General features: G+C 42.3%; 3 protein-coding genes, 1 long non-coding RNA gene and 2 other non-coding genes across 13 annotated transcripts in view; 3 read left to right on the forward strand and 3 right to left on the reverse strand.

Annotated features, from left to right (window-relative positions):
* fanci (FA complementation group I) overlaps nucleotides 1-15,601 on the forward strand; it is a 36,681-nt gene extending 21,080 nt beyond the window's left edge. For 2 of the 4 annotated variants that reach the window (XM_046038054.1, XM_046038056.1), the window contains 37 exons: nucleotides 4,595-4,694; nucleotides 4,821-4,893; nucleotides 5,068-5,198; nucleotides 5,636-5,789; nucleotides 5,941-5,998; nucleotides 6,227-6,268; nucleotides 6,392-6,515; nucleotides 7,057-7,142; nucleotides 7,239-7,371; nucleotides 7,465-7,542; nucleotides 7,648-7,784; nucleotides 7,915-8,095; nucleotides 8,193-8,280; nucleotides 8,371-8,501; nucleotides 8,603-8,673; nucleotides 8,771-8,885; nucleotides 9,018-9,140; nucleotides 9,319-9,387; nucleotides 9,472-9,573; nucleotides 9,652-9,846; nucleotides 10,232-10,353; nucleotides 10,440-10,601; nucleotides 11,018-11,197; nucleotides 11,307-11,473; nucleotides 11,570-11,646; nucleotides 11,845-11,961; nucleotides 12,037-12,088; nucleotides 12,178-12,305; nucleotides 13,222-13,287; nucleotides 13,403-13,499; nucleotides 13,622-13,806; nucleotides 13,898-13,954; nucleotides 14,033-14,092; nucleotides 14,194-14,265; nucleotides 14,433-14,528; nucleotides 14,697-14,798; nucleotides 14,964-15,601. In XM_046038054.1, the coding sequence (XP_045894010.1) occupies nucleotides 4,595-4,694; nucleotides 4,821-4,893; nucleotides 5,068-5,198; nucleotides 5,636-5,789; nucleotides 5,941-5,998; nucleotides 6,227-6,268; nucleotides 6,392-6,515; nucleotides 7,057-7,142; nucleotides 7,239-7,371; nucleotides 7,465-7,542; nucleotides 7,648-7,784; nucleotides 7,915-8,095; nucleotides 8,193-8,280; nucleotides 8,371-8,501; nucleotides 8,603-8,673; nucleotides 8,771-8,885; nucleotides 9,018-9,140; nucleotides 9,319-9,387; nucleotides 9,472-9,573; nucleotides 9,652-9,846; nucleotides 10,232-10,353; nucleotides 10,440-10,601; nucleotides 11,018-11,197; nucleotides 11,307-11,473; nucleotides 11,570-11,646; nucleotides 11,845-11,961; nucleotides 12,037-12,088; nucleotides 12,178-12,305; nucleotides 13,222-13,287; nucleotides 13,403-13,499; nucleotides 13,622-13,806; nucleotides 13,898-13,954; nucleotides 14,033-14,092; nucleotides 14,194-14,265; nucleotides 14,433-14,528; nucleotides 14,697-14,798; nucleotides 14,964-15,026 (3,994 nt within the window). In that variant the 3' untranslated portion in view covers nucleotides 15,027-15,601. Of the gene's footprint in view, nucleotides 1-3,397; nucleotides 3,445-4,352; nucleotides 4,495-4,594; nucleotides 4,695-4,820; nucleotides 4,894-5,067; nucleotides 5,199-5,635; nucleotides 5,790-5,940; nucleotides 5,999-6,226; nucleotides 6,269-6,391; nucleotides 6,516-7,056; nucleotides 7,143-7,238; nucleotides 7,372-7,464; nucleotides 7,543-7,647; nucleotides 7,785-7,914; nucleotides 8,096-8,192; nucleotides 8,281-8,370; nucleotides 8,502-8,602; nucleotides 8,674-8,770; nucleotides 8,886-9,017; nucleotides 9,141-9,318; nucleotides 9,388-9,471; nucleotides 9,574-9,651; nucleotides 9,847-10,231; nucleotides 10,354-10,439; nucleotides 10,602-11,017; nucleotides 11,198-11,306; nucleotides 11,474-11,569; nucleotides 11,647-11,844; nucleotides 11,962-12,036; nucleotides 12,089-12,177; nucleotides 12,306-13,221; nucleotides 13,288-13,402; nucleotides 13,500-13,621; nucleotides 13,807-13,897; nucleotides 13,955-14,032; nucleotides 14,093-14,193; nucleotides 14,266-14,432; nucleotides 14,529-14,696; nucleotides 14,799-14,963 lie in introns of those variants that run through there. The other 2 variants (XM_046038053.1, XM_046038055.1) reach the window with 2 other exon arrangements.
* On the reverse strand, nucleotides 49-3,650 carry LOC123962136. The gene is made up of 3 exons (XR_006822868.1): nucleotides 3,393-3,650; nucleotides 1,657-2,020; nucleotides 49-1,502 (listed from the first exon to the last, which is right to left on the reverse strand). It is a non-coding gene; the product is annotated as an uncharacterized LOC123962136 (long non-coding RNA).
* trnar-acg lies at nucleotides 3,659-3,731 on the reverse strand. Its single transcript has one exon. It is a non-coding gene; the product is annotated as a tRNA-Arg (tRNA).
* On the reverse strand, nucleotides 14,311-23,455 carry polg (polymerase (DNA directed), gamma). 2 transcript variants are annotated; one of them, XM_046038058.1, is made up of 23 exons: nucleotides 23,295-23,455; nucleotides 22,051-22,648; nucleotides 21,610-21,805; nucleotides 21,233-21,400; nucleotides 20,942-21,088; nucleotides 20,743-20,822; nucleotides 20,442-20,624; nucleotides 20,098-20,240; nucleotides 19,821-19,944; nucleotides 19,508-19,732; nucleotides 19,280-19,397; nucleotides 18,621-18,704; nucleotides 18,257-18,370; nucleotides 17,990-18,150; nucleotides 17,841-17,894; nucleotides 17,625-17,742; nucleotides 17,356-17,491; nucleotides 16,970-17,216; nucleotides 16,743-16,865; nucleotides 16,455-16,623; nucleotides 15,854-16,062; nucleotides 15,603-15,763; nucleotides 14,311-15,179 (listed from the first exon to the last, which is right to left on the reverse strand). In XM_046038058.1, exons 2-23 carry the CDS (start codon nucleotides 22,620-22,622, stop codon nucleotides 15,046-15,048), a joined length of 3,666 nt encoding a protein of 1,221 aa, XP_045894014.1. In that variant the 5' UTR covers nucleotides 22,623-22,648; nucleotides 23,295-23,455; the 3' UTR covers nucleotides 14,311-15,045. The 2 variants fall into 2 exon arrangements, with proteins under 2 accessions (XP_045894014.1, XP_045894013.1); XM_046038057.1 differs by having other exon boundaries at nucleotides 20,086-20,240.
* A 19-nt stretch (nucleotides 23,456-23,474) lies between these two features.
* LOC123962135 (Golgi apparatus membrane protein TVP23 homolog A-like) lies at nucleotides 23,475-25,865 on the forward strand. Of its 4 annotated transcripts, none has more exons than XM_046038067.1 (7): nucleotides 23,475-23,505; nucleotides 24,151-24,233; nucleotides 24,578-24,722; nucleotides 24,813-24,902; nucleotides 25,012-25,179; nucleotides 25,273-25,401; nucleotides 25,508-25,865. In XM_046038067.1, the coding sequence occupies exons 2-7, from the start codon at nucleotides 24,154-24,156 to the stop codon at nucleotides 25,532-25,534; spliced, it is 639 nt and encodes a 212-aa protein (XP_045894023.1). In that variant the 5' UTR covers nucleotides 23,475-23,505; nucleotides 24,151-24,153; the 3' UTR covers nucleotides 25,535-25,865. The 4 variants fall into 4 exon arrangements, with proteins under 4 accessions (XP_045894023.1, XP_045894021.1, XP_045894024.1 ...); XM_046038065.1 differs by lacking the exon at nucleotides 23,475-23,505 and adding an exon at nucleotides 23,889-23,990; XM_046038068.1 differs by lacking the exon at nucleotides 23,475-23,505 and adding an exon at nucleotides 23,891-23,990 and having other exon boundaries at nucleotides 25,012-25,140.
* trnar-ucg lies at nucleotides 23,633-23,705 on the forward strand. The gene has a single exon. It is a non-coding gene; the product is annotated as a tRNA-Arg (tRNA).
* Nucleotides 25,866-26,122: the final 257 nt, after the last annotated feature.

Consider the following 26,122-nt stretch of genomic DNA (forward strand, 5'->3'; position numbering starts at 1 on the left):
CTTACAATTTATTCCATCTCTTAATTAATAATGAATTAATTTTAATATTTCAACTAAGTCACTTATTTACCTTGGATAAGTCTGTGCAGGTGAAATGGCTCAAGCAAAGTGGAACCTCTGACACAGCAGTAGGTTGGAAGACTGTGCCCATCTTTCACTACAGTTGCCCTTTGCATGGAGAGCTGATGATGAGGATGCTGGACGCAGGCTACATGCTTTCGCTGGACCTTCTAGAGCTCACTCATTCGGGCTGAGTTTATTAGTGGGTGTCACGACCAGCAACCCCATCAAATGCCTGGATATGGCGCTCAGTTAGAGCCTGAGTCTCTTTGGTCCCACTAGTGGTTCCCCTGCAATGTAGGGATAGCTCGCTACGGTTTATACAACCTTCACTTCACGGACATGATCACCTGTCCATGCTCGTTACCAACGTTGGTTGCCCAGGTAGCAGTGACATGGCTGCAAACTGCTAGTTTTCTGGCCATTTACTTTGAGGAATCCATTTTTAAGATCTGAACATATAGTAAAGTGATGATGGCCTTAATCTCAGCCAGCCTTTGCAGGACATCCTGGGTGCTTAGGAACAGGAGGCATTGAAGGTGCAGATTCTAAGTTCACAGGCAGGATCAGGCCCGACGTGACAGCACTGGCAATCCCCTTGCAATCTGTCAGATACTGGACTTAAACAACCAGACCTCATCCCGCAGCTTCCGCTGGATCTGGCTGCTGCGGTTTACCAGCCCTCACTGACGCATGGCTCAATATACTCCCCTTGTTGTGGGCATGATCTTGGGAAACTTGGCTGCCTCCTGTTGTGTCCCTCTTAATAGCTGCTACAAGGTAAGCAGCATACCCCAGGGTATTTTCAGCTACCCACCTTAATGTTTGCCCAATGTTTGAAACTCACCAAACTGGATTTCAGAGAAACCGTTGCTTTCCGTTAGGTGGATCTTCTTGGGGCTGAATTAAACTTTTCTTGGTCTTGTCCAGCACACCCTCCAGGAACAGGGGTATAGGGCTGTCCCCGACTAAGGATTTACATAGTCGAATCAGAATTGTCAAGTCTTGCCTATAGTCGAATCATATAGGCCTAACTTCTTTGTGTGCGGCGATTGCAAGCTTTAATCTTGAGAAGCTGCAGTCTCTGTTCATTAATCAGTGTAACTTAGACTGTACATTTTACAGCTGAACTGAGGCTTATTGCCATTTTCTCTCTCTGCTCGCCTGCCATTCAGTCTTGCCAGTCTTGTGTTGAGTTTTGCATGCGGTGCATGCATGCACGTTGCGGTTCCTCGTGGGTCTATTTCAAGAACTGTTTAAAAACGATAATAATCTTTGAGTGGTACATCAGAGATCGTATCAAGCTCCACCCATCAAAGCAACAAATCTTCAACTATTAAGGGTCGGCTCTACAGGGGTCTTATTCACGGCTTCGCTTTTTTGGCCTCCTTCACCGTTGTTATTTCCACTGTATCAGATTCAGGCTGCCATCAGCACGTCTCCTGAAGCGAGGTTCCATATAGATTAAAAAAGGAAAGAGATAAAGAAAATACAGAGAGTCACATTTTGGTAAAACATTAGTTAATGCAGCTTTGTATTGTACCCAGAAGCGACTGGAGCTGAAACGAAAGCACAACAAATATGTATCATACCAACCACAAAAAAGGCTGAGTGTGTGGCTGGGGAATGAAGCAGGGGTTTTGGCAGTCCAGAGCATTCACAGGAAGGGAAACCTGAACAGGGAAATCTGGTGAATGTTCAGGCAGACAGTAATCTGGGGAATCTGTGGAGCAGAGCGAGGGGTTTCCTTGAATACAGAAAATCCAACTTAGATAGGCTGGCAGGCAAACCGATACTAGGACTAGCATGTTTAACAAGGTGTGTCAAAATGACTGGATGGCTGATCAGGTCTTATGTAGTGGTGATTGGCAGCGATGCAGGGCAGAATGGTGCTGGAATGAAGATTAGCCTCAGGTGTGGGGGAGTGCCAGCATGGGAAGCCAGAGACCACGCCCACCAGCTACAGAACACACATGCAGAAAAACAAAACACAGGAAGACCAGCTAAACCAAAATACTCCAGGCACACAACAATCATCCAAAAAGGCATGTTAATAAGCAAACAACTGGGGGTTTGTGAAAATTATATTGCCATCAGTTATATTTAGTCATGATCACCTCGTAATGTTTGAATGATTTTATTACGCTCTGTCTGTGTAGATTTTTCCAGCAGGCTCAACATGTCTCAGCCTCTTAGTTTATATACCGGCCCAGTTCCATTCATTCCCTGCCATATCTAGCAAACTAACCTGCCAGTTGATGACATTGGCAAGCTAAGTCATTAAATTAATTTTAAAGTAACAATTTAATATTAATTTTCAGGTTGTCAGAGGAAATGCAATGTTTGTCAGTACATCCCGCTATACTTAATCTAAAATTCATCTACATAAGATGATGGTAAGTTTTGGCACCTACCAGGGCCCCATTTCAGATAGCCGGATTAGTGAAAACTGAGTAAATTAAGAAACTCTGGGTTTTCTGTTTCAGTGACTTAGATCAGACAAACCCTAGATCAGTAATGTGTTGTACCTCCGGCAACTGATGCTATGACTTTAACAACCTTTGAAAGGATTACAACTTAACGTTACAAACATGTGAACAGTAAAAGTTTGAATACATTCTATTTGAATACATACATCTCAATTCAGAAATTACACTGATGGCAGTTTCATACTGACTGATTAATTGGAAGGAAATGGGAGGAAATTAAAATTCACCAAAATACAGTAATTGTTGACACTGCCATATACAAAAACGGTCCTGTATCCAAAAAGGCAAAACTACTGTGTAATAGTAAATAAACTAATTATAGGCTATATTACAGGCATGACCATGAAATTACTAAGACTTTGCTTATTGAAAAGCACTCTGTAACTTTAAGAAAAGAAAGAGGCTTGAGTCATATTTACTGCATTTGTGCAACGTTAAATCAAATACAATACAGCTAGCTCCCGATAGTGTTACTCTACACACGGTTACTGTAGACATAACGTTTAACATCAGGTTAACAATTACATCCATATGGTGTTAGCAAGCAAAGTGAGCCACAACTTAAGATCGTGCGCGAATAATTTCAATGAAAACTTTCCAAATTCAATACACGAAGATCCCGGCGATAAATTAGCATATACAATTACTATGCAACAGTATATAAAAGCTAGCTACGGACAGCCTTGCGGTGTTACCGTTACTGTAACATAGGCCCTAAACATATTTTTTTCATTAAGTTAATGTTACATCCTTATGTTCTTTGCTAGCAGTAAGTGAACCGCAAATCATTTTAATGAAAATTTGTTTAACGTTAATACAGGAGATTCGTAGGTAATAAAATACCTATCATCAAAAATACCGAGATGACCGCTTGTCTTCTCTCGCCAGCTCTGAGGTAAGTTAGCTATTGAAATGTGATTGGTCGATTTCGGGGGCTTGGATCGTCTGTTCAATCTTCATTGTCATCATACCAACATTGGTGTTCTGACCAATGTGACATTGAATGTTGGCCAATCACGCCGTGGGATCATCGTTAATAACGAATTTCTGTCAAATCACTCTGTTTCTCAACAGTGATATGCGTTGGACCATAGTAGGGCAAAAAGTAACGAGCCAGCCAGGAGTCGAACCTAGAATCTTCTGATCCGTAGTCAGACGCGTTATCCATTGCGCCACTGGCCCGCTTCAAAATTACTAATGTTTCGAACATATTTAATCTATTTAATCCATTTTCCCCCCACTTCTTCCCCTTTATTTTCTTCCCCGTCCGTCTTCCTCCCCTCTTCCTTTCTCTAGCCCCCGCCCCTCGCCGATTTAAATTATGTATGCCAACCTGTGCTTAACACGGCATTAATATCACAGGGCACTAAATGTCGAACACTGTTTAGCGTGAAACTTAAAACCATTATTAAATTAGATTACTGATTAACCGTTAGGGCATAAAGCACTAAGTGCTTATATGATACCAGCCCGTTAAGCAGTCAAACACAGTTAAGCCCAAAATCCAAATACTAACGTTAACCAAACTAGGGTATAAGTCTGAATAAATGGCAACCCATCAAAGAACGGACGTTAATACCGGTAGGAAATCCAAAACGTCCCTCCTAAATGTTATCTTTACATGGCAATCATAAGGCCGTAGGGTTATGTATCTAAGGTATTTGACGTTATACTAAAGATATATTTATAATAAATTAAATATATGTTGTTACACATCTTTTCCTTACGAGGGAATGTTTACAGAAATAACAAATCCTATAATTGGGGGATACTGTGAGTCGAACGTGGCAACCACGAAGCAAAACAGGAAGTGTGCGCTGGCGGGAAATTCGTAACATATTATGAAAGCGTTACCAAAGATACTGAAGGCTTTGCTTTGCTTTTTCACGGACAACTTCAGTCAGTTTAATTGTACCGTTAATAGCTAAACGGTCGGCAAACAAGGGTAAACGTTTCATTTGTGCACTTCGTTTATCAACTTTACTAACTTACAGTAACAACAAGCCTGCTGAGGTTGACAACCAGCCACCTGTGTCTGCTTGCAGGTTGATCATGAGGACTGAAATGGATAAAATCGTCACACTGTCAGATGAAGAGAGTCCCGCCGAACTTCAGAAGTATCTGTCATCTCTTACAAATGACCAGGTAACGCTAAATTATTTTGCCAACTTCACTTAGCGTTGCCCCACCACATTTCTAAATCTCACAGGTTATAAAAACGTTCTATCAGATGGCGTATGAAATACCTCCTTTCGATTTTCCACTTTCTAGCTAATCACTGTAATTACCAATGGCGCACTAAAGGGTAAGAAGGTCGGTGCCATGATCAAAGGCATATTTAAAGGTAAGTGCACGGTGCCAACCACTGTTAGTAGTGGTGTTACAAATCAACATTATAACAAAGATGTCAGACTTACACTGTAATATCTTCAATCAGAATCATTAATACTAGTTTAAAGGACCTGAATTGGTATTAATGGCACACATGTAAAAGTGAAATGTGTGCTTTTTTGTTTAGGATCTCCACCCAATTCCACTGAAGGGTCAAACCGCAGACTTGTTGTTTATCAACACTGCGTCCCCCTGTGTGAGTCCGGGGATCTTCAAGCTGAGGTGGCAGCTGATATCATTGGACTGCTGATGCTTGAGGTTAGAAAAAAAGCCTGATTGTGATGGTTTTACAAGACACCACTCCAAGTGGCATTTATTAACAATAACTGCAGCAACAAGTAAGGACAGGTGTATAAAGTCAAGTAATGTAACTGTCAGGATTGTGGTTGTACAGGGCCTCAAATGTAGTGTTAAGTAACAACCAGTCAATGCTGTTTGGAGCTCTCTGCCCTGCCTAATACTATCAGGTTATGAGGATAGGAGACAATACATAATCAACATAATGCTAAAATATCTTAAAATTTAGAAATAATTACAAAGCTAATGACTAAAAGAGCAGCCTATACTGAGTTGCTGTCCCATCTGTTTTAAACATGTCTTCACATATTGTGTTCCCTTGTCCCTTTCTTTTGTTCATATGTCAGCACAGACACATCTGCCTAATACCCATTTTGCCTCTTTAATGTTGTGCACAGACTCATACACTGCCCGGACCCTCTCTGGCACAACTGGCATCTGTTTTTGTTGAAGCCATTAAGGTGGGAAAAATGGGAAGTGGGAAATCCCTGGAGCTATTTCCTACTGTACTTACTGCTCTTTCAGCTTGTGAAGCCTTGTCTTATGGCAAAGGTAAATGCAAATTACTAGGTATCTTTGTTATTTTATGTTATGTCAAAAACATCAACTTCTGACTTAGTGGTGTGATCTACAAGGTGCAAATATTTTAAATTTGTTGAAGCTCTGTCTCTTGTGGTTGCTTGTTATTTTGTCATAACTTCAGGTGAACTCAGTGGTGAGGAATACAAGAAACAGCTGATCAACAGTCTCTGTTCAAGCAGGTGAGGACATCTCAGATTTCAAACTATATGTGCAATTTAATGTGAAGTTTTTAAGTAGTTCTTGACAGTTTTACAAGAGGAAATGTTTAAATGTTTTAAGGTTATATATAACTCACAATGGTGCATCCATTCTCCTCACTGATATGAATTATTTAAGCCCAAACCATTAGATATGGAGTATTAACAAACCGGATGTTTTTATTTATCTATTCATTTTTTTTCATGCAGATGGGACCCACAATGTGTTATCCACCTTACGACCATGTTCAGGTAACTTGTTTGACTATCAGACCATCATGTTGTTGATACCGTTCAGTTTCCCACAGAAAATTACAAGTTTATTGCAGTAACTTGTCTTTGCCTTTATTTTGTTTTCACAATGCCTCATTATAGGGATGTGCCCCTGTCATCAGAGGAGCTGCAGTTTTTGGTGGAGAAAGTACTGAGGATGTTCACCAAACTGGATCTGCAGGAGATCCCTCCACTGGTTTATCAGCTGCTGCTTTTATCTGCAAAGGTGCGTGTTTGTGTGTAACAGCATGTTGATTTTCAGCCTCTTTCCTTTAATGATCTTAATCACAGCCTGATATGGGATTTTTTAAGCCAGTACGGATTTTGATATTTGAGGATTTTAAAATCGATATTCCCATATATTGGCATTCTATTTCTTTTTTTTTTTTTCTTCTTCTTTTTAGAAATACATAACATAAACAAAGATTATCCCTAACAATGTAGTTATGAGACCTCACCAAGATAATGAGACATAATGCAGTTTAAAAATAATCGTTTTGTGATGGATTTGTATTATCCAGACATTTGTTGCCAACAGGGAGGTTGCAGAGTGCCCTCTGGTGGACACACTATGCATCTACAACACTGATAACTTTATTGAAGGATCCAGCTTTCTTCACTCTTTCTTTTTTAATTGTTGTTTTTAAGCTATTTTAAAAACTGATAACAATTTATCTGCAATTAGCTCATATCGGCCGATAATATCGGCACGCTGATTTATAGGTCGGGCTCTAATCTAAACGCCTGCTCTGCACTATGTTTGTCAGGGTTGTAAGAAACAGGTCCTGGATGGAATCATCAGTTATTTTAAGGAGCAAGATGTTCGCCAGGAAGAAGAGCAGAGACACGGAGAGTGAGTGGCTCATAGACTGCAAGTGGCATATACCGTATTAACTCTATATCTTCCTTTCCATTTACTGATTGATGTTTTTCACTCTTTCTTCCTCAGGAGCATGGATTTAGAGGTTCAGTCCATTCCTCAGGACCAGTTGAGGCATGTGGAGGGCACCGCTATCCTCCACATAGTCTTTGCTATTCGACTCGACCATGAACTCGGGAGAGAATTCCTTAAAAGTTTTAAGGTTATGTATAACTCATCTGTCTAATATTGAAGTTATTTGTGATTACATGTGTAATGATGAGTATGTCATAAAACTTGAGTTGCATTTCCGCAGGCATCTTATGGGGACCTGTGCCCTTTCAGTGTTGCCCTGTTGCTCTCCGTGGCACGCATCCAGCGTTATGAAGAGCAGGTGAAGAAAACTAAACTATTTTCCCCATACTCATTTGAGTTGTGTTTTAGTTTATCTTTACTGTTCACTTATTTTTTTATTTTTTTGCTTTCCCTGTTTGGGTAGGTGTTTGAACTATTGAAGGGGGCAATCATCAAGAGCTTCAAGGATGAGCAGCTGCAGCAGGGGTCAAAGTTCCTGCAAGACCTCCTGCCTGGGCACTGCAGTGTGGCTCAGATGATACTGGACACAGTCAAGAACAGGTTTCTGGTCCAAAATTATAAGAATATATATTATTAGTAATTATCTGTGTAAACTACATTGTCATCTTTCATGAACAAAATACTTGCAGATGCACTTCTTCACATGAATTCTACCTTTCCACCTGTGCAGTGTGTTTGGTTGGGATCATGTGACCCAGGGTCTTGTGCAGCTGGGCTTCTTCCTCATGGATACATTTGGACCCAAACCTGCACCATTTGGCAAGACTGCAGAAGGGTCTGCTACCGTAGCCCGGACCCCCGCTCAGCAGGCATGTAAGCTGGGAGGACAGGTTCTCTTGCAGGGCTTTAAGGTAACATTTGGTTTTATTGAGGGTTTAAATGACTGATAATTGACAATTATATTGTTTTTTTTTTCTCACTGGAGGATGTGTGTTTCTTCGGCAACAGATGCACGAGCCTATCAGAGGCGAGATACTGGAGCAGGTGTTAAATCGATTGGTCACAAAGACAGCCTCACCTGTCAATCATTACTTAGGTGAAACAACCTTTAGACATTAGTCCCAGCATTCAGTTGAACACCAGACTAGATTCTGACTGTTGTTTTTGTTTGTTTCTATATCATCAGAGCTTTTCTCTGACATTGTGGTCTCTGCTCCCATGATCCTCCTGGAGTCATCCTCCAAGGTGACGGAGACATTTGACCACCTGTCATACCTCCCTTTGGCCACTGTTCAGGGTTTACTAAAAGCTGTCCAGGTACCTACACACACACACACACACACACACACACACACACACACACACACACACACTAAAGGTTTCCGTTGTTTAATCATTCTTCTCTCTTTAATCTCCAGCCCCTGCTCAAAGTCAGTATGTCACTGAAAGATGCTTTGATTTTAGTTCTCCGCAAGGCCATGTTTTCCAGGTGTGTACTGCATTGCTCTTAATCAGATGATGTTTTTCAGTACAGTTAATGAATCATGCTTTGGTTAACACATTTGATGTATATGACCCTCTGCTAGCCAACTGGACGGCAGGAAGTCTGCAGTAACAGGCTTCTTGTTGCTGTTGAAGAACTTCAAAGTGTTGGGCAGCTTGGCGTCGAGCCAGTGTAGCCAGGGAGTCTCCTCTAGCCAGGTACGGTTCCAGTTCAACTGTGTGCTGTCTTTCCATATATGCGTGTGCAGCAAGGGTGCAGCTGTGGAAATATGTGCAATTTGAAACATGGTCTCCCGTATAGAAAAACAGTCTACCTGAACCCCTCAATAGGTCCAAGTGGACGTTCATTCCCGTTACAATTCTGCTGCCAATGAAGCGTTCTGTCTGGAGATCCTCAGCAGCCTCCGTCGCTGCCTCGGCCAGCAGGCTGATGTGCGCCTCATGCTCTATGAGGTTGGAGGTGTCTTTTCTATGCCATGTTTATTAATTGATTAAAATTTTTTGCTGCATGCTTTATTACTAATTGCTAACCATGATTGATAGTCTTGATAAGCATAGGAACAATTTTCGCCTCTTGCATACATATATTTCAACCACCGTGAAAATTCTACAAGATTCTCGCCCGTTTCAGGGTTTCTATGATGTTCTCCGTCGCAACTCTCAACTTGCAAGCTCCATCATGCAGACCCTCTTCTCCCAGGTATGTGTGTATTAAATTACATATAATAGCCTATTTGTCATATTATCTATAACATGGAGGAGCTGTGTGTCTTTATATCCTTAGCTGAGGCGGTACTATGAGCCTGAACAAGACCTTCTGCCCCCCGTGAAACTGGAACCGTGCATCACAGCTCTCGGAGACAAAGTCTACCTCCAGGAGCCACTGGTAATCTTGTCAGCATTGTAGCAATTTGTGTTTTTGTTGTGTTAATGTCAGCTATAAATAGTGTTTGTCCCCTGTCAGGCCCATCTGGTGAGCTGTACTGTGCATTGCCTGCTGTGGCTGCAGAATATGCGTCGATCAGCAAACCACAACGCTGACGACAGTGATGAGGAGGAGGAAGAGGAGGAGGAGGAGGGATACCAGTCTGAACTGCAGACAATTCTAGAGAGCATGACAAGACGCATGATCAAGAGTGAACTGGAGGACTTTGAGCTGGTATGTATGTCAGGACAGGAAAATCGTACAATAAACTACATTATATGGCTTTTAAATTTTCTCAACAGAAGGAGGAACCTTGCCGCTATTGGCATTTATAACATTTTTCTGCTTGTCCTAATTATGTGTCTCAGTGACCTGTACACGGCTGTGAGAAGAGAAGCACTAACAGTTTGTAATTTTAATAAATGAGTAGTCTCGTTGAGAGGAGAATTGCAAATAAGCAACATTTTCTTTTTGAATTGTATATCCGCTGTATCCTATTGGCAGTTTTCCTTACTTACAGCATCCATGCTTGTCCCTGCTCTTGCCAGTTATTAATGTTGTGGTACTGGAAGCATCATCTTAAGCCAACACAAGCCAAACAAGTCTTTGTGTTGATCAGGACAAGTCAGCTGAGTTCTCCATGGGATCCAGTGTTGGGGTGAAGAATAATATCTATGCTGTACTGGTGATGGGAGTGTATGAGGTCCTCATGGAGTACAACTTCATCAAAGCCAACTACAGGTAGCAACCACCTCTCTTTGTATAGTCAGGACATAGTGTAGCATAAATCTTTAAAAGTGTGGGATTTTATTATTTGTGCATTGCAGTAAAAGCCGCTTTGAGGAGCTCATGGAGCTGTTCAGCTGCTACCACAAGCTGTTTGAGATCCTGAAGGAGAAATCCGGAAAGGGTCGCGGGCCCTCAAACAAGACCCCCCGCAGTTTACTCTCTTTGGGCTTCATATCAACTCTCCTCACTGTGCTCTTCAGGTAAGTGCTTTCAGTGGCCTACAGGGATTACTACACTGTTCTCTCTTGAGTATGAAGGCCACATTTAATTTAATTAAATCACAATATATTTACCCGGAAACAACTTCTATAAATACAGTATTCATCTTCTTAGTTCTTACACGTCTTGACTGGAATGTATGTTTCTTGCAAGAATTTGAAGGCAGTACAAAAATATACTTTGTGTAGCATTTATTAAAAATGACAGTTACTAATTACTGGGCAAACTTGAAGAGCTAAAAGTTTGTAATACTAAATAAACACATCAGCTGGTTTCCAAAAATATGTTAAATGTGCATTGAATCAAGAGTATTATTGACAACACTAATACATTCATAATAATTTGTAGAATTGAACATTACTGCGTCACATTATTATTTTTATTTTTTTTTTGACAGAGACAGCACTCAGTGCAGGGAGGAGGCTCTCTCAGTGCTTCGGTCAAGTGGAGAATTTGTGCGTTATGCAGTAAGTGTGGCTGTACAGAAGATCCAGCAGCTGGAGGAAACTGGACACACAGATGGCCCAGATGGACAGAACACAGACAGAACTTTCCGCTTCCTCTGTGACATGACAAGGTTGGAATCCCTTGGCCTAAATAACAGCATTTAGGTAGACTGTTTACCCTTTTTGTTTTCTTTGACCAAAGAAAAGAATACAAGAATCATCGTATAATTGTCATCCCAGTGTGCTGATGTGGCGGTACACCAACATACCCAGTGTCGTGGAGGACGCAGGGAAGAAGGAGAAGCGTTCCAGCCTGTCCCATCTGTGTCTGGAAGGGCTGCTCAGGATCTTCACAACATGCCAACAGCGCTATCCTGACAGGATGACCCAGCTCCTCTCCACCATGGGTCAGACGTGCAGTTTTCAAACTGTAAAAGCAGTCAGTTTTACGTTTTACACCTGAACGGTACACAGGAATACATCACTTTTTGTGTTTCTCGCAGACATCTCAGAGGATGATGCCGAGCCAGACGATGGCAGTGTTACAGAGATGAACTTCTTTTACATCCGACAGTTTCAGGTGCATCTGTATTATGTATTATTCTGTGTGTTAGATTAAAATCCTAACATTTATTTTCTAATGAAAAAGTGTAAGTCATGCCTATCCATTGCTTCTCTTTTAGATACAAACCTGTTTAATTATTTTTTTAATGTAGGGATCACTGCTTCACACCATGAGCATCTACACTAAAATCCAATTGTCTTTGCCTGTCAACAGAGGGCGCTGTTCACACAGTTAAGTGGAGGCGAGGAAGATTTTAACAGCAAAGAGGCTCAGCTGCTGGTCAGCATCTTGAGTGTGCTCTCACGCCAGCTGAAGCCCTCCTCCCAACAGGTGGGTGTACTAGTAAGTGCCCTTTCTTGAACAAATTCTGTAGTATTTGTTCCACTAACACATGTCTACATCTAGTTTGTTCAGATGATCACATGGACTGTGAAAATCTGCAAAAAGACCAGTTTTGGTGAGTGTCAGTTCACTTCATCTTTGTATCCACGTTCGGTACAGTAAGGTGTGTTTTCTCAAGCCTGTTTTATTTTTATTTTTTTTAAGAGGATTCTGCTTTGTCCAAGGGCCTGCTCTCTCTTCTCTTCAACCTGCATGTTCTCTATAAGAGTCCTGTCAGCTTGTTGCTGGAACTCTGCCAAGACATCCACAGCCAGCTGGGAGATATCGATCAGGTACATACAAATTCACTTTACAGTGTTCAGAGCACAAGCAATATGGTATTATTCCTTTAAAACAATAGCAAGGCAACAGTTGATACCAGCAATTTATAGTTATTTAATTATGGCACATCAGTTAATTACAGTGTTATTGTATATATCAATTTTTCAATTCCATGATGATACCTTAAATGCAGATGACTTTACTCCAGGTATCTTTGTTGACTGCTTTGTCCATGGTTCAAATCCAACCTTGTGATAATCGTCTCATATCATCCCAAAATCTCGTAGTGTTAAAGGATTAGCAGATACTGGCCATGTTAAAAATATTTATCAGGGTTCCCACACATCCTGGAAAACAGTTGAGCAATTTTCCAGTCATGGAAAAAGAGAGAAAAAATAAAATGTCCTGAAAAATTATTTTAACATTATGTTGCGGTAGCGTTTTGAACACACCCCTGAGTCACGTACCATGGTAGCACAGGTTTGCTGACATTAATTCAAGTGACCGAAACTTTCAATAACGTAAGTTGCATTATCCTCCAAAGGTATATATTAGTCTCTTGTCTTAAACTGTTGCAAGTCGTTAAAATCAAATTTCCTCTGACAGGAACATATTACTGTATGACGTGATGTCTGTCATACCAGCTAGATCACTGAAAATGTCCTGGAAAAGTCCTGGAAGATGATTTCTAGGAAAAGAGTTGGAACACTTATTTTTTACTCTGATATTTATACTACATTTTAGAATCAAACTTTTTTTTCCAAAAACCATCACCAAATGATTAATACTTCAACAGTAATCTACAGTTACCCTTTGGCCTTCATTTTGAAGTACTAATAATAATTTATAGCAGCAATAAATAGATGACAATAAGCTAGCAATTCAGCCAGAACAGGCCACTTTTTATTTTGCCCTTTCTGTGCTCAGGATGTGGAGGTGGAAAAACAGTCTCACTTCACCATTGTCAACATGAAGACTGCAACAACCGCAGCAGTGAGTTTTGGTTCTTAAAACTAGAATCTTCTGATTTGCATCGACACAGTCACCTAAGAATCTGTTTGCGCAGTATGCTCACCGTCTTCATCATCACTTTAATCTCTTGATCCAGCTGCTGGTCCTGTCACAGGCTGACAGAGTGCTTGATGAGGTGGACTGGCTGATTGCCAGAAAGAAAAGCCAGACGGCCTCAGACAAACTGGGCTGTGGTAAGAAGCCTTTTCACACTGATGCTCAGTTGGATTAATGGTGGAGAGTTGAAAGGGGACAAGGGAGGAGATGTCAAGGTGTGGCACCAAAACTCCTGTGATGTTACCTTCCTGACGTGTAGGTGAGGCCACCCAGACTGCAGGCCAGCAGGATCCAATAGAGAAAGCGGTGACGCTGCAGCTCGGGACTCTTTTGACAGCATTAAATGAGCTGGTCCAGACGGCACTGCTGCCTGGCACCTGCACCATTACACTGCTGAGAGAACTGACTCGCACATACACCATCCTCACCACCCTGGTCAAATATGTACGTATGTGTCCACTCCATGATCTCTGTATGTTTGTGGAGTTTGTCTAGTGTGACACCAATTTATTTTCTCCATGCGTCTCCATTTTAGTACATCCAGGTGTGTGCCAACCAGCACGGTGCACTGCCAGCACGCTTTGAGAAGCTGGTAAGTCTAACTTATTGTTCCTCTGTTTGAATCTTCCAGTACTTCTGGCGTCATGCTAATCTAGTGTTTTCTGTGTAGGTCAAACTGTCTGGCTCCCACCTAACACCGCAGTGCTACTCTTTCATCACATACGCACAGGTACAGCTCAGTCCCAGTTTTCAGACAAATGATCGTCTTTAATTATGATGGTGCTGTTAGTTTTTCAGTTATGGATTTGATTGATGTGTTTTCTCTATTAGAGTGGAGAATTTAGTGGTGGAGGTGCGGATGACAAGAAAAAGAAAAGGAATGAAGCGAACACTGCTGCCTCTGTAAGGACCCTATCTCCTATAATCATGTAATTGTAATGACTGTCATTGATTATAACAGGTTTTTTATTATTATTATTACACTGTACAACTAAAGACTTCTGAGCCTCAGACAACTCTGTTTTGAATGAATCCATTCAGAATAAAAATCTCCATTTTTCTCTTTACAGTCAAAACTTCTGCGTGAGACAAAGGCCATCCCTAACTTGATCTTCAGCATTGAGCAGTATGAGAAATACCTCATCACACTCTCAAAGAAATCAAAGGTATGTGTGAACTGGATTGCTTAAGACAGTTGACAAAATATGATTCTCAGAAATACATACATACTTAAACGTAAAAACAGAACACTGAGCAAAACGCAGAAAACTGTGACATCAAATAGGCCCCTCATAAACAGTGTTGCACCAACGTCTGTGTGCATGTTTCTCCAGGTTAATCTGATGCAGTACATGAAGCTGAGCACCTCAAGAGACTTCCGCATCAACCCTGCTACTCTGGACGCAGCCTTGCAGGAGCAGGACGACAGTCAGGAGGTAAGTGCAGTCTCATTCTGTAACAAGCAGCTTTACACAAGTCAGTAAATCTGTTGAGATTGAAATGCTTTTCCCATGTGTTTTGAACATTTAATTCCCTTGGACATTCCAGTAAGCTTCTGGGTGGGATCTCAGTGTCTGTTTTTCTTCTTCCATCCCTTTCAGACCACAGAGTCACAGGATGCAGAAGAGACACAAGAACCCAAACAGAAGAAGAGAAAACAGTGAGCCAAGACTCCTGTTTGATTTACACATCTCCTCGGTGATCTTCAACTCTGACAAGCTGCTCAACTGCCTCTTGGCAATTTTGTGTTTGAACTGCCGTTTTGTTTAGAGAGCCTTTAGTGATGTCGATGATTTGGTAGATGTCCAAGGCCTCGCCTGTGGAAAGTTTGCACACATTGTTGGATTGTGTTCCTGTAGTTCACTCTATTCATAAGAAATGTGTATATAAACGTATAACTAAACACGGTTAAAGGTCAATTGTATAATATGCTGCTCTGTTGTTAAGATAAAGGCCAAAGTTCTTATTTTAAAGATGGTAAAGTTGTAACTTCATAAATTAGTACTTAGGATGGCCCTACTTTATTAGTCATTGGCTAGGAAGAGGGGGACCATTGGCTTCTAATACACAGAAAAGCATCCTAAATGTTATTTCCTTTCTTATTCTGTTTATCTGTTTAATTGTGTCTTGCATGGAATTTTAGCCTGGCAGGAGTAAAAATTCCCTGACTTTAACTGAAATGTTGGGCATACTACAGAAAAAAGAATGAATAAAGGCTGATGATGGTGTGCAGAACTCACCTGATTTTAGGCCGTATCTTCTTTCCAGACCTGTCGGGTTGGAGGGGGTTACACAGTCCATGGTGACCTCCTTCCTCAGACACTGGTCAATGTCGACTGAACTGAAGAACGCCACTGACTGGGGAAGGTCCTTCATGCCTAATGCATGGGCGAACACGCTCCTACAGGGTACAGAAGCGCACATCCGGAAAAGCTGTCAGGTTTATTGCCTATTCTACAGTGAATATTTTTTAACAGGGAAGGTTAAATACCTTGTGAGCAGGTTTGTGATCTGAAGTGCCAGCGCTGCTCTGTAACGGTCTTCGCTGCAGACCAGGTACCGCACCTCGTCGTGGATGCTGATGCAGAAACGGCCATCAATGGCGTGCTCCTCAAAGAGCCACTTCATGGCCACCAGCATCAGATGGAGGTAGTCCACTGCAGAGCTTTGGACCACCCAGTTCACTCTGCTCGTGATAAACTGACAAATGAAATAGGGCAAAATCTTACTTTAAAGCTGAAGAGATCCTTCAGAGTTTCCATTAATGGTAGCAATGGACCTCCACCAGACTGGGCTTTTGATTAACATATGTAATTCATTGTTCAGGGGAAGACACAGCTACTTCTATGCAAATAATTTCTTCTTCAAAATAGTTTATAATAATTTTTAGGACTTGGCCTACCCTTAATCACAAAGTGGCCATTTGGCTATAGACAATAACAAAAAGCAATAAACATTACAGTGAATCTCCGGAATAGTACAAATGTGTTTTGGCACACAAGGCTCTTGATGTGGACTGCTCACGCTAGTTGAACCAGCATGGTGAATAGATTTGTGTTAGGAGTTTGTCCCACTGATCAGTACTGCCTCACCTCATCCTTAACTGCCTTGGGCTCCAGCGCTCTGCTAATCCTGCAGCCTAGAACAGGAGTGGCTGGCTGGGCTGAGTGAGCGATGCTCTCCAGCTTATTGAACATGTCCGACTCCGTACCTCCAGCCCACTGACGTTTTTCCACCATGTCCCACCTCTTCCGCCGAGAGCTGAGGAGATGAGAAACACAGAGGGAAATGAAGGAATAGAGCAACTAATGGGATGTAGAAGATGTGACAAGAAAAGGCTCCTGTCAAGTGGTTGCGTGATGTTTTACTCGCTCCCTCACCACTTTGAGGCCAGTCTACTGATCTTCCGCAACTCCTGCAGGGTGACGCTTCCATTTTCCTCCCTCTCCACCTCTATACCCAGTTCACTGACCAGCCACTCGCACTCCTCTGTCAGATGGTAGCTGATGAAACAAACACAAACATCCAGCACTAAAGGTAATCACCTTTTCACAAACAACTAAAAATAAAAGCTTGACTTGAACACAACTATTCAACGTGAGTGTACCTGCGTACGCCCTTTGTTAAAGCATACATCTGCCTTGCCTTACTGGCAGCTTCTGTCTGACACAGGCGGTGGTTGAACTGCATTAGCAGCCTCTCAGCAAAGGGTTGCCCTGCACCATAAATGCGTCCATAGTTGAACACCTTGGCGTGCTCTCGGCTGATGCCCACAGTGGCAGCAGTGCGGCTGTGTAGGTCAGTGCCGTGACTCTTCTTTCCCTGAAGGGTCATCCAGCCAAATGCTGTACAACCTGAACCCAGCAGGAACATAAAATGAACATTTATCATCAGATGCTATTTGTCCAGGCTGTGACAGACATGAAAATGCGTTCAATAATGTGCCATTGAAGTAAGAACTGTACGAAGATTTAAAATCGGGACAAATCTGACCGTGCATGCCAGCAAAGTGGGCCTCCCCAAGCACAGCAGCGATCCACAACTCTTGAGAGTCCACATCTGCTCCCACCAGGTGATATCCAGGTGGTACCTGCACCATGGCCTTCAGCTCACTGCCAACTCGATCCCGCTGTGGACACAAAAAAACAGACCACATAAACAAAATGTCTATACTAGCTGATAAAGGAAATTTAGTTCAAACTGGCAGCTGAGTCAGAAACTTCAGACTTGGGATGTGAAGTGAGGTTTTTCTTCCCTCTTACCCGTGCATTACTGGCAGTCAGCCAGGTTGGCTCCACAGCCCTACGTGTTACCGTTCCAGCAGTGATGACCTGAGGTAATATGGCACCATACCGGCCCTCTTTATCAAACTCTTTGTGTCTTTGGGAGACAGAAAGGTTGTTAAACACCGCAATGACCTTTCCCCACTACACGGGAGATAGATAACTACATGATAGCTATTGATATACTAGACATACCCGCTGACAATAGAAGGAAGCTCATTCTCTTGCAGCCATAGCACCATCTGCGAGCTATGAGGAGAAAGTAAAACCATGTTTTCACCATCTTCATGACTGACAAAGCTGATTGTGATCATCCAGAAAGATGAGCTACTTAATGCTGGCACCTTATGCGTTTATGGGCGTTCCTCCAGAAGGACATCATCTTGTTGATCTCCAGAGCTCGTGCAGCGTTGGCTCCACCCCGTCCTGCCCTGAGAGTGCCATCCTCCATCTTGGACAGGAAGTCTTTTGAAAAAGGACTGCCAACATTGTTGTGATTACCATCCTGAAACACACACGTATTCTGTGAGACAATGAAACTAACTTAATGAAGTGACAACACGTCAATACTAGTTCTTCAGGGCACTCAGGGTAAAACAGTGAAACATCACCTTATGAGGTAATTTGAAAAACCAGCACCCTGGAATATCTACATCGTTGTAGGGTCCATTTCCATGGTGATAATGGCAGTGACTCTCCTCTGAGACATAATGTGGATCTTCAGACTGTTGATACAGAACACAAACTATGCATATGTCATACAACAAATCACAACAACTAATGTTTAAGTTCAGCACAGCGAAACAAAAAGCACATGTAGAATAAAAACCACATCACATTGCATGTTAGGGCCATTCAACATGAACAAGGCTTTAACAGGAATTGGAATATACAAATGTAAAAAGACTATACAGAGTTTGTGGTCCACGTGTTTATTCTACATCATAAAAGAATCTAAACGGCCATTTCACTCACCCCGTTTTCCTTCCTCTTCCCATTTTTTGTCACTCTGACTCCATTTTCCTCTGTCAGACTTTCCAGGGAACTTAACTCCTCCACCTTGAGATGAGGTTAAAAAACACACCTCTGTCATGATACATATTCTATCATTTCAGAGCCCGTGGACATGGAAAGTCATGCTGCAGTAGCTACCAGTTGTTCCTGTTTCCCCTAGACCAGAGGTTTTCAAAGTATGTGGCAGGACTGGGGCCACTTTTGCCTTAGGACAGCCTTTGAAAATGTATTTGCTGTAGTCTCAAGTTATGTCAAACAGCAATAGCAATATAGACTATCTTGGCTTAATTGTTTAGTGTCTACGGGATCCAAAAATCACAATCATGATACCACAGGCATTCAGGAATTGTGCGAAACTAAGCAAGTAAACTAAGGGGGGGTGAAGGCTTTGGCTGAGGGGAGGCACACAGTCTCAGACTTTGAAAAACCCCCCACTAGTCTATAACAATGGACGTCAAGACCATTACCTAGATTTATTGTTTTGTGATTATGATGTCTGATCTAAAGTTAAACGAAACATCTCTTTCATATCATTTCAAACAGGGGATTTATGTATATTTGCGAAAAAGACAAGTTTTTTGTAAATGCTACAAGAATAATTGCATTATGGGTGTATGCACCTTTGCCCACACTGTGCTGTCTGTCCACATGAGGTCCTCTGAAGGGCTGCTATCCAGATATTCAGGTTGCTGTTTGCTGTTCTGCTCACAATACTCTCTGTAAACACCCTTAATAGCTCTGTGGGATAAAACAATTAATAAATGCACACACACCCTATGCTCTGAAAATCTAAAACTAAGTCATGAATAGCTGATCCCTTGATGATATAAGCATAGCGTATTACGGACCTGTGTGGGCACACAGGGCCTGTATTTTCCTCCTGAGATACCAGGTTATCCCTGCGCCCAGGTACCAGGTAGCCCCACCCATGTTTCTCTGTGTAATGCAGGGGGAAACCATCCCACGTCAGACCCATCAGCTTAGGAGTCACTCTCATCTGTAGACTGATGAGGCCGGCTCCAGGTGACCAGCTGTCCCCCTCAGACATCTTCTCGCACAGCTTACGATACCACCTGAAGGACACAGTAAGGGGGGAGAAAGACTAACTAACACAGTCAGTGGTACTAAAACTGCCTCTGTGCTGCTTGGAAGTCATCTAACCCAGGATGTCCAGGCAGATGTAGCCTTCTCTTAGGAAGTCGATTCACGTTTTCCTTCAGCTTCTCCACCGCCAGCCTGCTGGGGCAAGGGCTTGCCATCTCCTCTTCAGAGGGTGGACCTGGGTCTAATATCACAGCAGCTCAACTGAATCATCTCATCTGTTATTTTTAAACACATTTTTTCAATGGTGATAAAATGTTTTAACTACAGCCATCTTAAAAAAAGACAGAGAAATAACACTGGCTTTATGAATGTGGCCCAGGACCTGAGCTTATACCTCCCTCCCAGTCTGGAAGAGGAGTAGAAACTTGTGTTTCAGCTGCTTTTTTGGAGAGTCTCTTCTTGCTGGCTGCTACTTTCTTCAGCTTGAAATCCTGCACATCCCATTCAAGATCCCAAAGCCAGGGGTCTTCTTTGTATCTTAAGTAAATAAATAAATAAATAAATAAATAACATATATTATGGATGTTTTTATACAAAGCAATTTAAAGCACATATCCCCTGAAGTTATGGAACTATAGATTATGCATAAATCTATAACCTTTTTTCCACACACATATGGCCAAAATTAAATAAGGTGCTACATTTAGAGGCATGGTGATAAATCTGTATTTTTCTCACCTGTCATCCTTCAGCAGCTGGCACGCATCATCTGCAAGAGTCATCAGAGACTTCTTCATCTCTCTCTGAAGCTCTTCATAAACGTCCTGAGAATCTTCCAGGTAACGCCCCCAGTTTTGATTGACAGGGAGGTAGCTCACACCCATCTCCAGCATTCCTGCAAACGTCACTGGATGAGGGCACCTAACAAAAGATTAAAGAACTGCTGTTATTTCACAGCATAATGAACAAAGTAACATTCTTGGATAGAGTATTCTAACGTATAACTTATGTTCATTTTTGTGGGTTGGGGTCCACGAACCTCTCCATGAAGAGAGGTAGCTGTTCTGTGAAAACTCGATGTGTGGCTTGAACATCCAGGGCGCAATACTGCATTAATTCCTGTAGAGGTCAGCAAAGCCACAATTATTTATCTGTACTTTTAGAGGACCTTGTAATATGAATACATTTGGCCTGTGATTACTGACAATCTGACACAGGATTTATCATGAACCTCTGACCTGAAAGTTGTTCCTGACATCCACCATGCTGCCCTTCACAAAAGTCTCTCTAGCCTCTTTCTGCAGTGGCGGCCCTCCCACATACAGAGCATGGACATCAGCCAGGTTATTAATGCTGCTAATATTCACCCAGTCCCAAGAGCCAATCTATACACAAACACATCATGTCACACTGAGTTTTGCTGATGACAAAAGCAACTGCCACGCCAACCAAAACATACCGACACGAGAAGCACATTGCCACCAATAATGCATACTGTAGCCGAAATACGGTGAATAAGGAACACAAACCATTGGGCCGTCCCTTTTCTGCCCAGCTTTCTTAATGTGAGCCTTGACCTCCTGAAGACCCCTCCTTTTACCCAGCTTATTGGCCATCCACAGCGTGCGCTGGAACCCAGTCAACCCAGAGATGGCCATGTGAAGGCTCATGGTATCCATGAAGCGTACCTTTGAACCCTTCAGGAAAGAAAACACATTTTTGTACTGTACATAAACTTTTATGTCATGCCCAGGCAGGTACCTGCTACTTTTACATTTAGTCATGTGACTCATAACGAGGATCATAAAACCATACAATAAAGATGCAAACAAAAAGAAGAGTGCTAAAAAGCTGAGTTGGTAAAGAGGCAAATAAGGACAAAACACACCATCCCTTGAATACTGACCTTTAGTAAGTATTGCTCCTTAATGTAAGATCGGTCAAAACTGACATTATGGCCAACTATGAGCCTCTCCTTCCACTGAGACTCTGGTGGGTGGACAGGGTTGATAGGTGTCTCCAGTGGGATGAGATCAGCAAGGGTCAACTGGTTTGACCAGGAGTACCGCTCTTCAATCAGACGCTTACTGCACCAGGAGTACCTAGCAAGGGAGAAATATACACATCGGGAAAATTTTAATCCAACTGACCTTTTACATCCACATATGATTTTCATAAAACATGTACATCTTTTGGTAGCATTAGTGGGACTATGGAAACACATTCTCTGCTTATTAAGCAAAACAACCTGACCCGTAACACCACAATGAAGTTAATCAATCTGTCCAATAAACAGTTTAATGGTATTTCTCTTACACAATCTTTATAATTCTTTCTTGTTCCTCACCAGTTCGTTGGAGACACAGCAACAGCCAGTGTGGGACACTGCCCCTCCGTCATGCACACCTCCACATCAAACACCAGTGCTGACTCCTCTGGGAAATCAACTTTCTGACTCTCCCCATTGGGCCCATAGCGTGTCCAGCCAACCTCCCAGATCCACTTCGCTGGCATGGGAGGGAGCTCAGCCTGCTGTAGCTTGGATGCAGCCTCAAGGTAGGGAAGACTCTGCTTCTCGGCCAAGATACGAAAGTGCTCATCAATATTTTTGCCATACATGTGGGGAAGCTTCAGCTCCACGTCAGGCAACAGTGACGTTTCCTTCCCCCACAGCTGGTGTTTCTGCAGGTGCCTGATGCTGCGCTCCACATCGTCCTCTCTGTACTCTGGTTCCAGCCCTCGAAAGATCTGCCTGTGGAGGTTCTCTGACAGCATCTGAATCTTAAGGGGGTTCAGGCGGATCTCTGTGGAGTCCTCGCCCTGAAAAGAGCGAGGCTTGGTGGAGCAGAGAGAGCGTAAACATGTCCATTGAAGAGAAATGAGAGTCCTCTGCAGAGGACAGCGCAACACATGCTGCATCACCTCATGAGGACATCACTCTTGAGCTGGAAGACATAGATAGATCAACCTTATGACATGATACCACACAGTTTGCCTCTCATTACAAACTGGGGCCAGTTACAGCTAGCTATATCTAGGTAGAACCTAGATATAGAATGTTTGATTTTATCTTATGATGTGTGATTTTGGTAGAATGATATTGTTATGTAGTCTTAAAGGGTTCATTAAATGGTATCTTGGTGATTTTCTGATCTTATTGCTTGATGAGTAAAACAACAGCTTGGTCTTATTCACTCATCCCTACCTACTTTAAATTGCATAACTTACTGGAACACAATTTAGTCACACTATTGAGGACGAGAAACACACCTTTATATTTTCCTCAGATAAGGTTAACTTCCTCAAAAAGTTATAACCCAACTTTAACATTAACGCTAGATATGTCAGATGAAAACAAGTAAGGTAGCATAGTACAGCTAGGTAAGTTACACTCGCAGAAAAATACTCACCTGTTTGGTTAAATTACTATAGTATACCACCAACCTGCCAACGTATGTTCACTAACATCTGACCCATGCCAAAGGGACTGTTGCTAATTTGTGAGCAACCAAACAAAATAATAACTGTTTAATCCTGTCCTCACCAAATGTGTTAGCTAGAGTTTTACTCAAAGCAAACAAAACAACTCACCTGCTCTGTGTTATCGGGTTTAACGTTAAAGTTATCAACTAAAATATGTTTAAAAAGCGCTCCACATCAAATGTGGTTGTTGCCTTAGCATGCCTAACGTTACCCACAGGGTAGAAGGACCAAACCAAGACTAAGCGTTAGCGACCCCACGCGGTCCGGATGACTGCAACATTTTTAACCAACACAAACGAATGATTGGCTGAACACCACGGTGGGTAACGTACAATTGGGAAAACGTGAATTATCCACAATTCGTGATTTAAAAACAGCACACATAACAAATGACTTTCACCTGAAATATATTAAAGTTGTATGGAGCTGCAATATGTTCACATCGTGGCCGCGTGGCCTAATGGATAAGGCGTCTGACTTCGGATCAGAAGATTGCAGGTTCGAGTCCTGCCGCGGTCGCTCTTTTGAGTCCAAATTATGTTGATGTCTGGATTTGCTGCATTGTGTCTTTCAGCGAAATGTGTACCAGCCATCAACATTTCACTGACTTCATTGCTAATCGACAATGGTTTTTTTTGTAGTGGCAAATAAAAGGAGTCCTCGTCACCTTGAAACGGTTTTAAAGCCCAACATCCTGATGTGGATGTGAACAGTATAGTGCCTGAGGAGGTCGGTCTCATTTCACTGCAACACCTGGCTTATTGCATCCCAATAGGCTACAGCTACGCTTGCTTCCCTCAAATGGTATTTCGCCTTGCTTTAGCTTTACACATCTACGATCATGAAAACAATGGGTAGCCTGTATTCTGTCTGGCTGTACTTGTAATGTGTTTGCCTTTGTTGTATTAGCGAGGATGGTCTGGCATGATTAATGCTGTTGTGTTTTGTCTTTGCCTCTTGTTAGACGATGGCGGATGACACGGAGGATGTGGAGCTGGACTTTGCTGCTGACGAGCAGGAGAGGGCGCGGAGAAGCGCAGTCATAAGGTACACTGCAGGAGATGTTTATTATTATATAAACTCATTCGTCTTGCACAGTCGCTTGCTTTTATCAATATAAAATCAATATAATTAGTCATTTAAATCACATGAAACGTCTTAAACAAATCTCAACAACCACATTGCACACGGTATGCTCTCTCAAATGCAGCAGTTTCAGTTATATAGGGAGATGTATGATGTTATGTTTACATAGGCTACATCATCAGAGTAGGTCTGACTGTACATCTGTAGATTTGCTGTACAACAAAGTTGTCTCTGCCTGCTTTATCTCTATGTGCCTCATTTGTATTTTTAGGCTCTTCATCATTTCTAATCTTATTTGATTTCAGACACCCCCTCGCCTCCTTTTTCCACCTTTTCTTCCGGGTGGTTGCTATTATTACCTATTTGCTCTGTGACTGGATCAGCGAGAACTTTGCATCATGTTTTGTCCTGATCATCACTCTGCTCTCTTTTGACTTCTGGTCTGTCAAGGTGAGAAGTCAAATAGGTAATACTTTACTAAATGTGTGGCCCCTTTCTTGTCCTCTTGTGCACTTCATTCACGTTTGTCCTGTGTTTCAGAATGTGACTGGCAGGCTGTTGGTGGGGCTGCGTTGGTGGAATCAGGTTGACGAGGATGGAAAGAGCCTCTGGGTGTTTGAGGCCAAAAAAGTAAGATACTGTCATTATTGTGTGCCATTGTGAGTGAAGGAACAGCATTTTGGGGGGTATTAAACAGTCAGCTATTGCTGTGTCTGTATGTGTGTGTGTGTGCGTGCAGACCTGCCGAGGCAACAACATTGGGACAGAGGCAGAGGCAAGGATATTTTGGCTGGGTCTCATCATCTGTCCTCTCATTTGGACATTCTTCTTCTTCACCTCCCTCTTCTCCCTGAAGATTAAATGGCTGGTGAGACATGTTACTTGTGTGCATGCTCTGCATATAGAGGTATGTACACATACAAGGAATTTGCTTTGTTGATGTTTAACAATAAACATAAACCTATATAAATTAAAAAATGTATCTGTCTGCCTTCCCCAGTCACTTGTGGTAGCTAGTATTTCCCTCCAAGTGGCTAATCTCTATGGGTACCTACGCTGCAAGGCAGTGGGAGACGATGGCCAGCCTCCAGACACCCGCTCTTTCACTGGACAGCACCTCCTGCAGCGTGTGAGTGACTGACTGCAGCATTTAGCATGTACAGTTGTCCCGTTAACATGTCAGTGTTCATTAAAAGGGAACATATTAAGCTCACTAATGATTTCTCCTCCTCCAGCCAGACATCATCTTTGGAATACTATGAAGATGACCTCCTGTACCTGTACAGCCACACCGCTGTGTGTGTGTGTGTGTGTGTGTGTGTGTGTGTGTGTGTGTGTGTGTGTGTGTGTGTGTGTGTGTGTGTGTGTGTGTGTGTGTGTGTGCGTGCGTGCGTGCGTGCGTGCGTGTGTGTGAGCGAGAGAGAAGGAGGGAGATAGATGAGCGCTGCATCTTCTCCAAAGTTCCGACAAACTGCATCTACTTGAATGGCTGTGTGCCTTCCTTGTGCATGCCTCATGCTGCTGACTGTTCACTTCCCATGTTGCCCATGGATTGATCTGGCTATTATGTCAATAAAAGATAAGTGCATTTTACAGTTGTTACTCAGTGAATTATTGTTGTTGGTTGAACACCACATATCTGCAAATTAATTTATTATGAAAGAAGTAAAATGCATATAGTTTTCAAAGAGCTCATACAAGACATATTTCTAGATTGTCATAAACATGTTCTTTGTCTTGCTTCCAGTAAACGTTTGGTCCACGTACATATTTGACAGACGACAGAAAACACAGGGCTAAATCTGATGTGAGGACCCCTAAACTTGCATTAGTTCAACAATGTGGATTCA

The sequence above is a fragment of the Micropterus dolomieu genome, linkage group LG22 (assembly GCF_021292245.1).
Source record: "Micropterus dolomieu isolate WLL.071019.BEF.003 ecotype Adirondacks linkage group LG22, ASM2129224v1, whole genome shotgun sequence".
In the NCBI taxonomy this organism is placed as follows: Eukaryota; Metazoa; Chordata; class Actinopteri; order Centrarchiformes; family Centrarchidae; genus Micropterus; species Micropterus dolomieu.

Bases quoted from the DNA above. Each gene is read 5' to 3' on its own strand.
- polg (XM_046038057.1), bottom strand. From the start codon at position 22,622: ATGCAGCATGTGTTGCGCTGTCCTCTGCAGAGGACTCTCATTTCTCTT. The intron at 19,945-20,085 runs GTCCTGGGCCAC...CTGTGATATTAG, and splicing joins GGAGGGAGGTATAAGCTCAG to ACCCAGGTCCACCCTCTGAA. The intron at 17,895-17,989 runs GTGCCAGCATTA...TTCTCCTCATAG, and splicing joins AACGCCCATAAACGCATAAG to CTCGCAGATGGTGCTATGGC.
- LOC123962135 (XM_046038065.1), top strand. The intron at 24,723-24,812 runs GTGAGAAGTCAA...CCTGTGTTTCAG, and splicing joins TTGACTTCTGGTCTGTCAAG to AATGTGACTGGCAGGCTGTT. The intron at 25,402-25,507 runs GTGAGTGACTGA...CTCCTCCTCCAG, and splicing joins GACAGCACCTCCTGCAGCGT to CCAGACATCATCTTTGGAAT.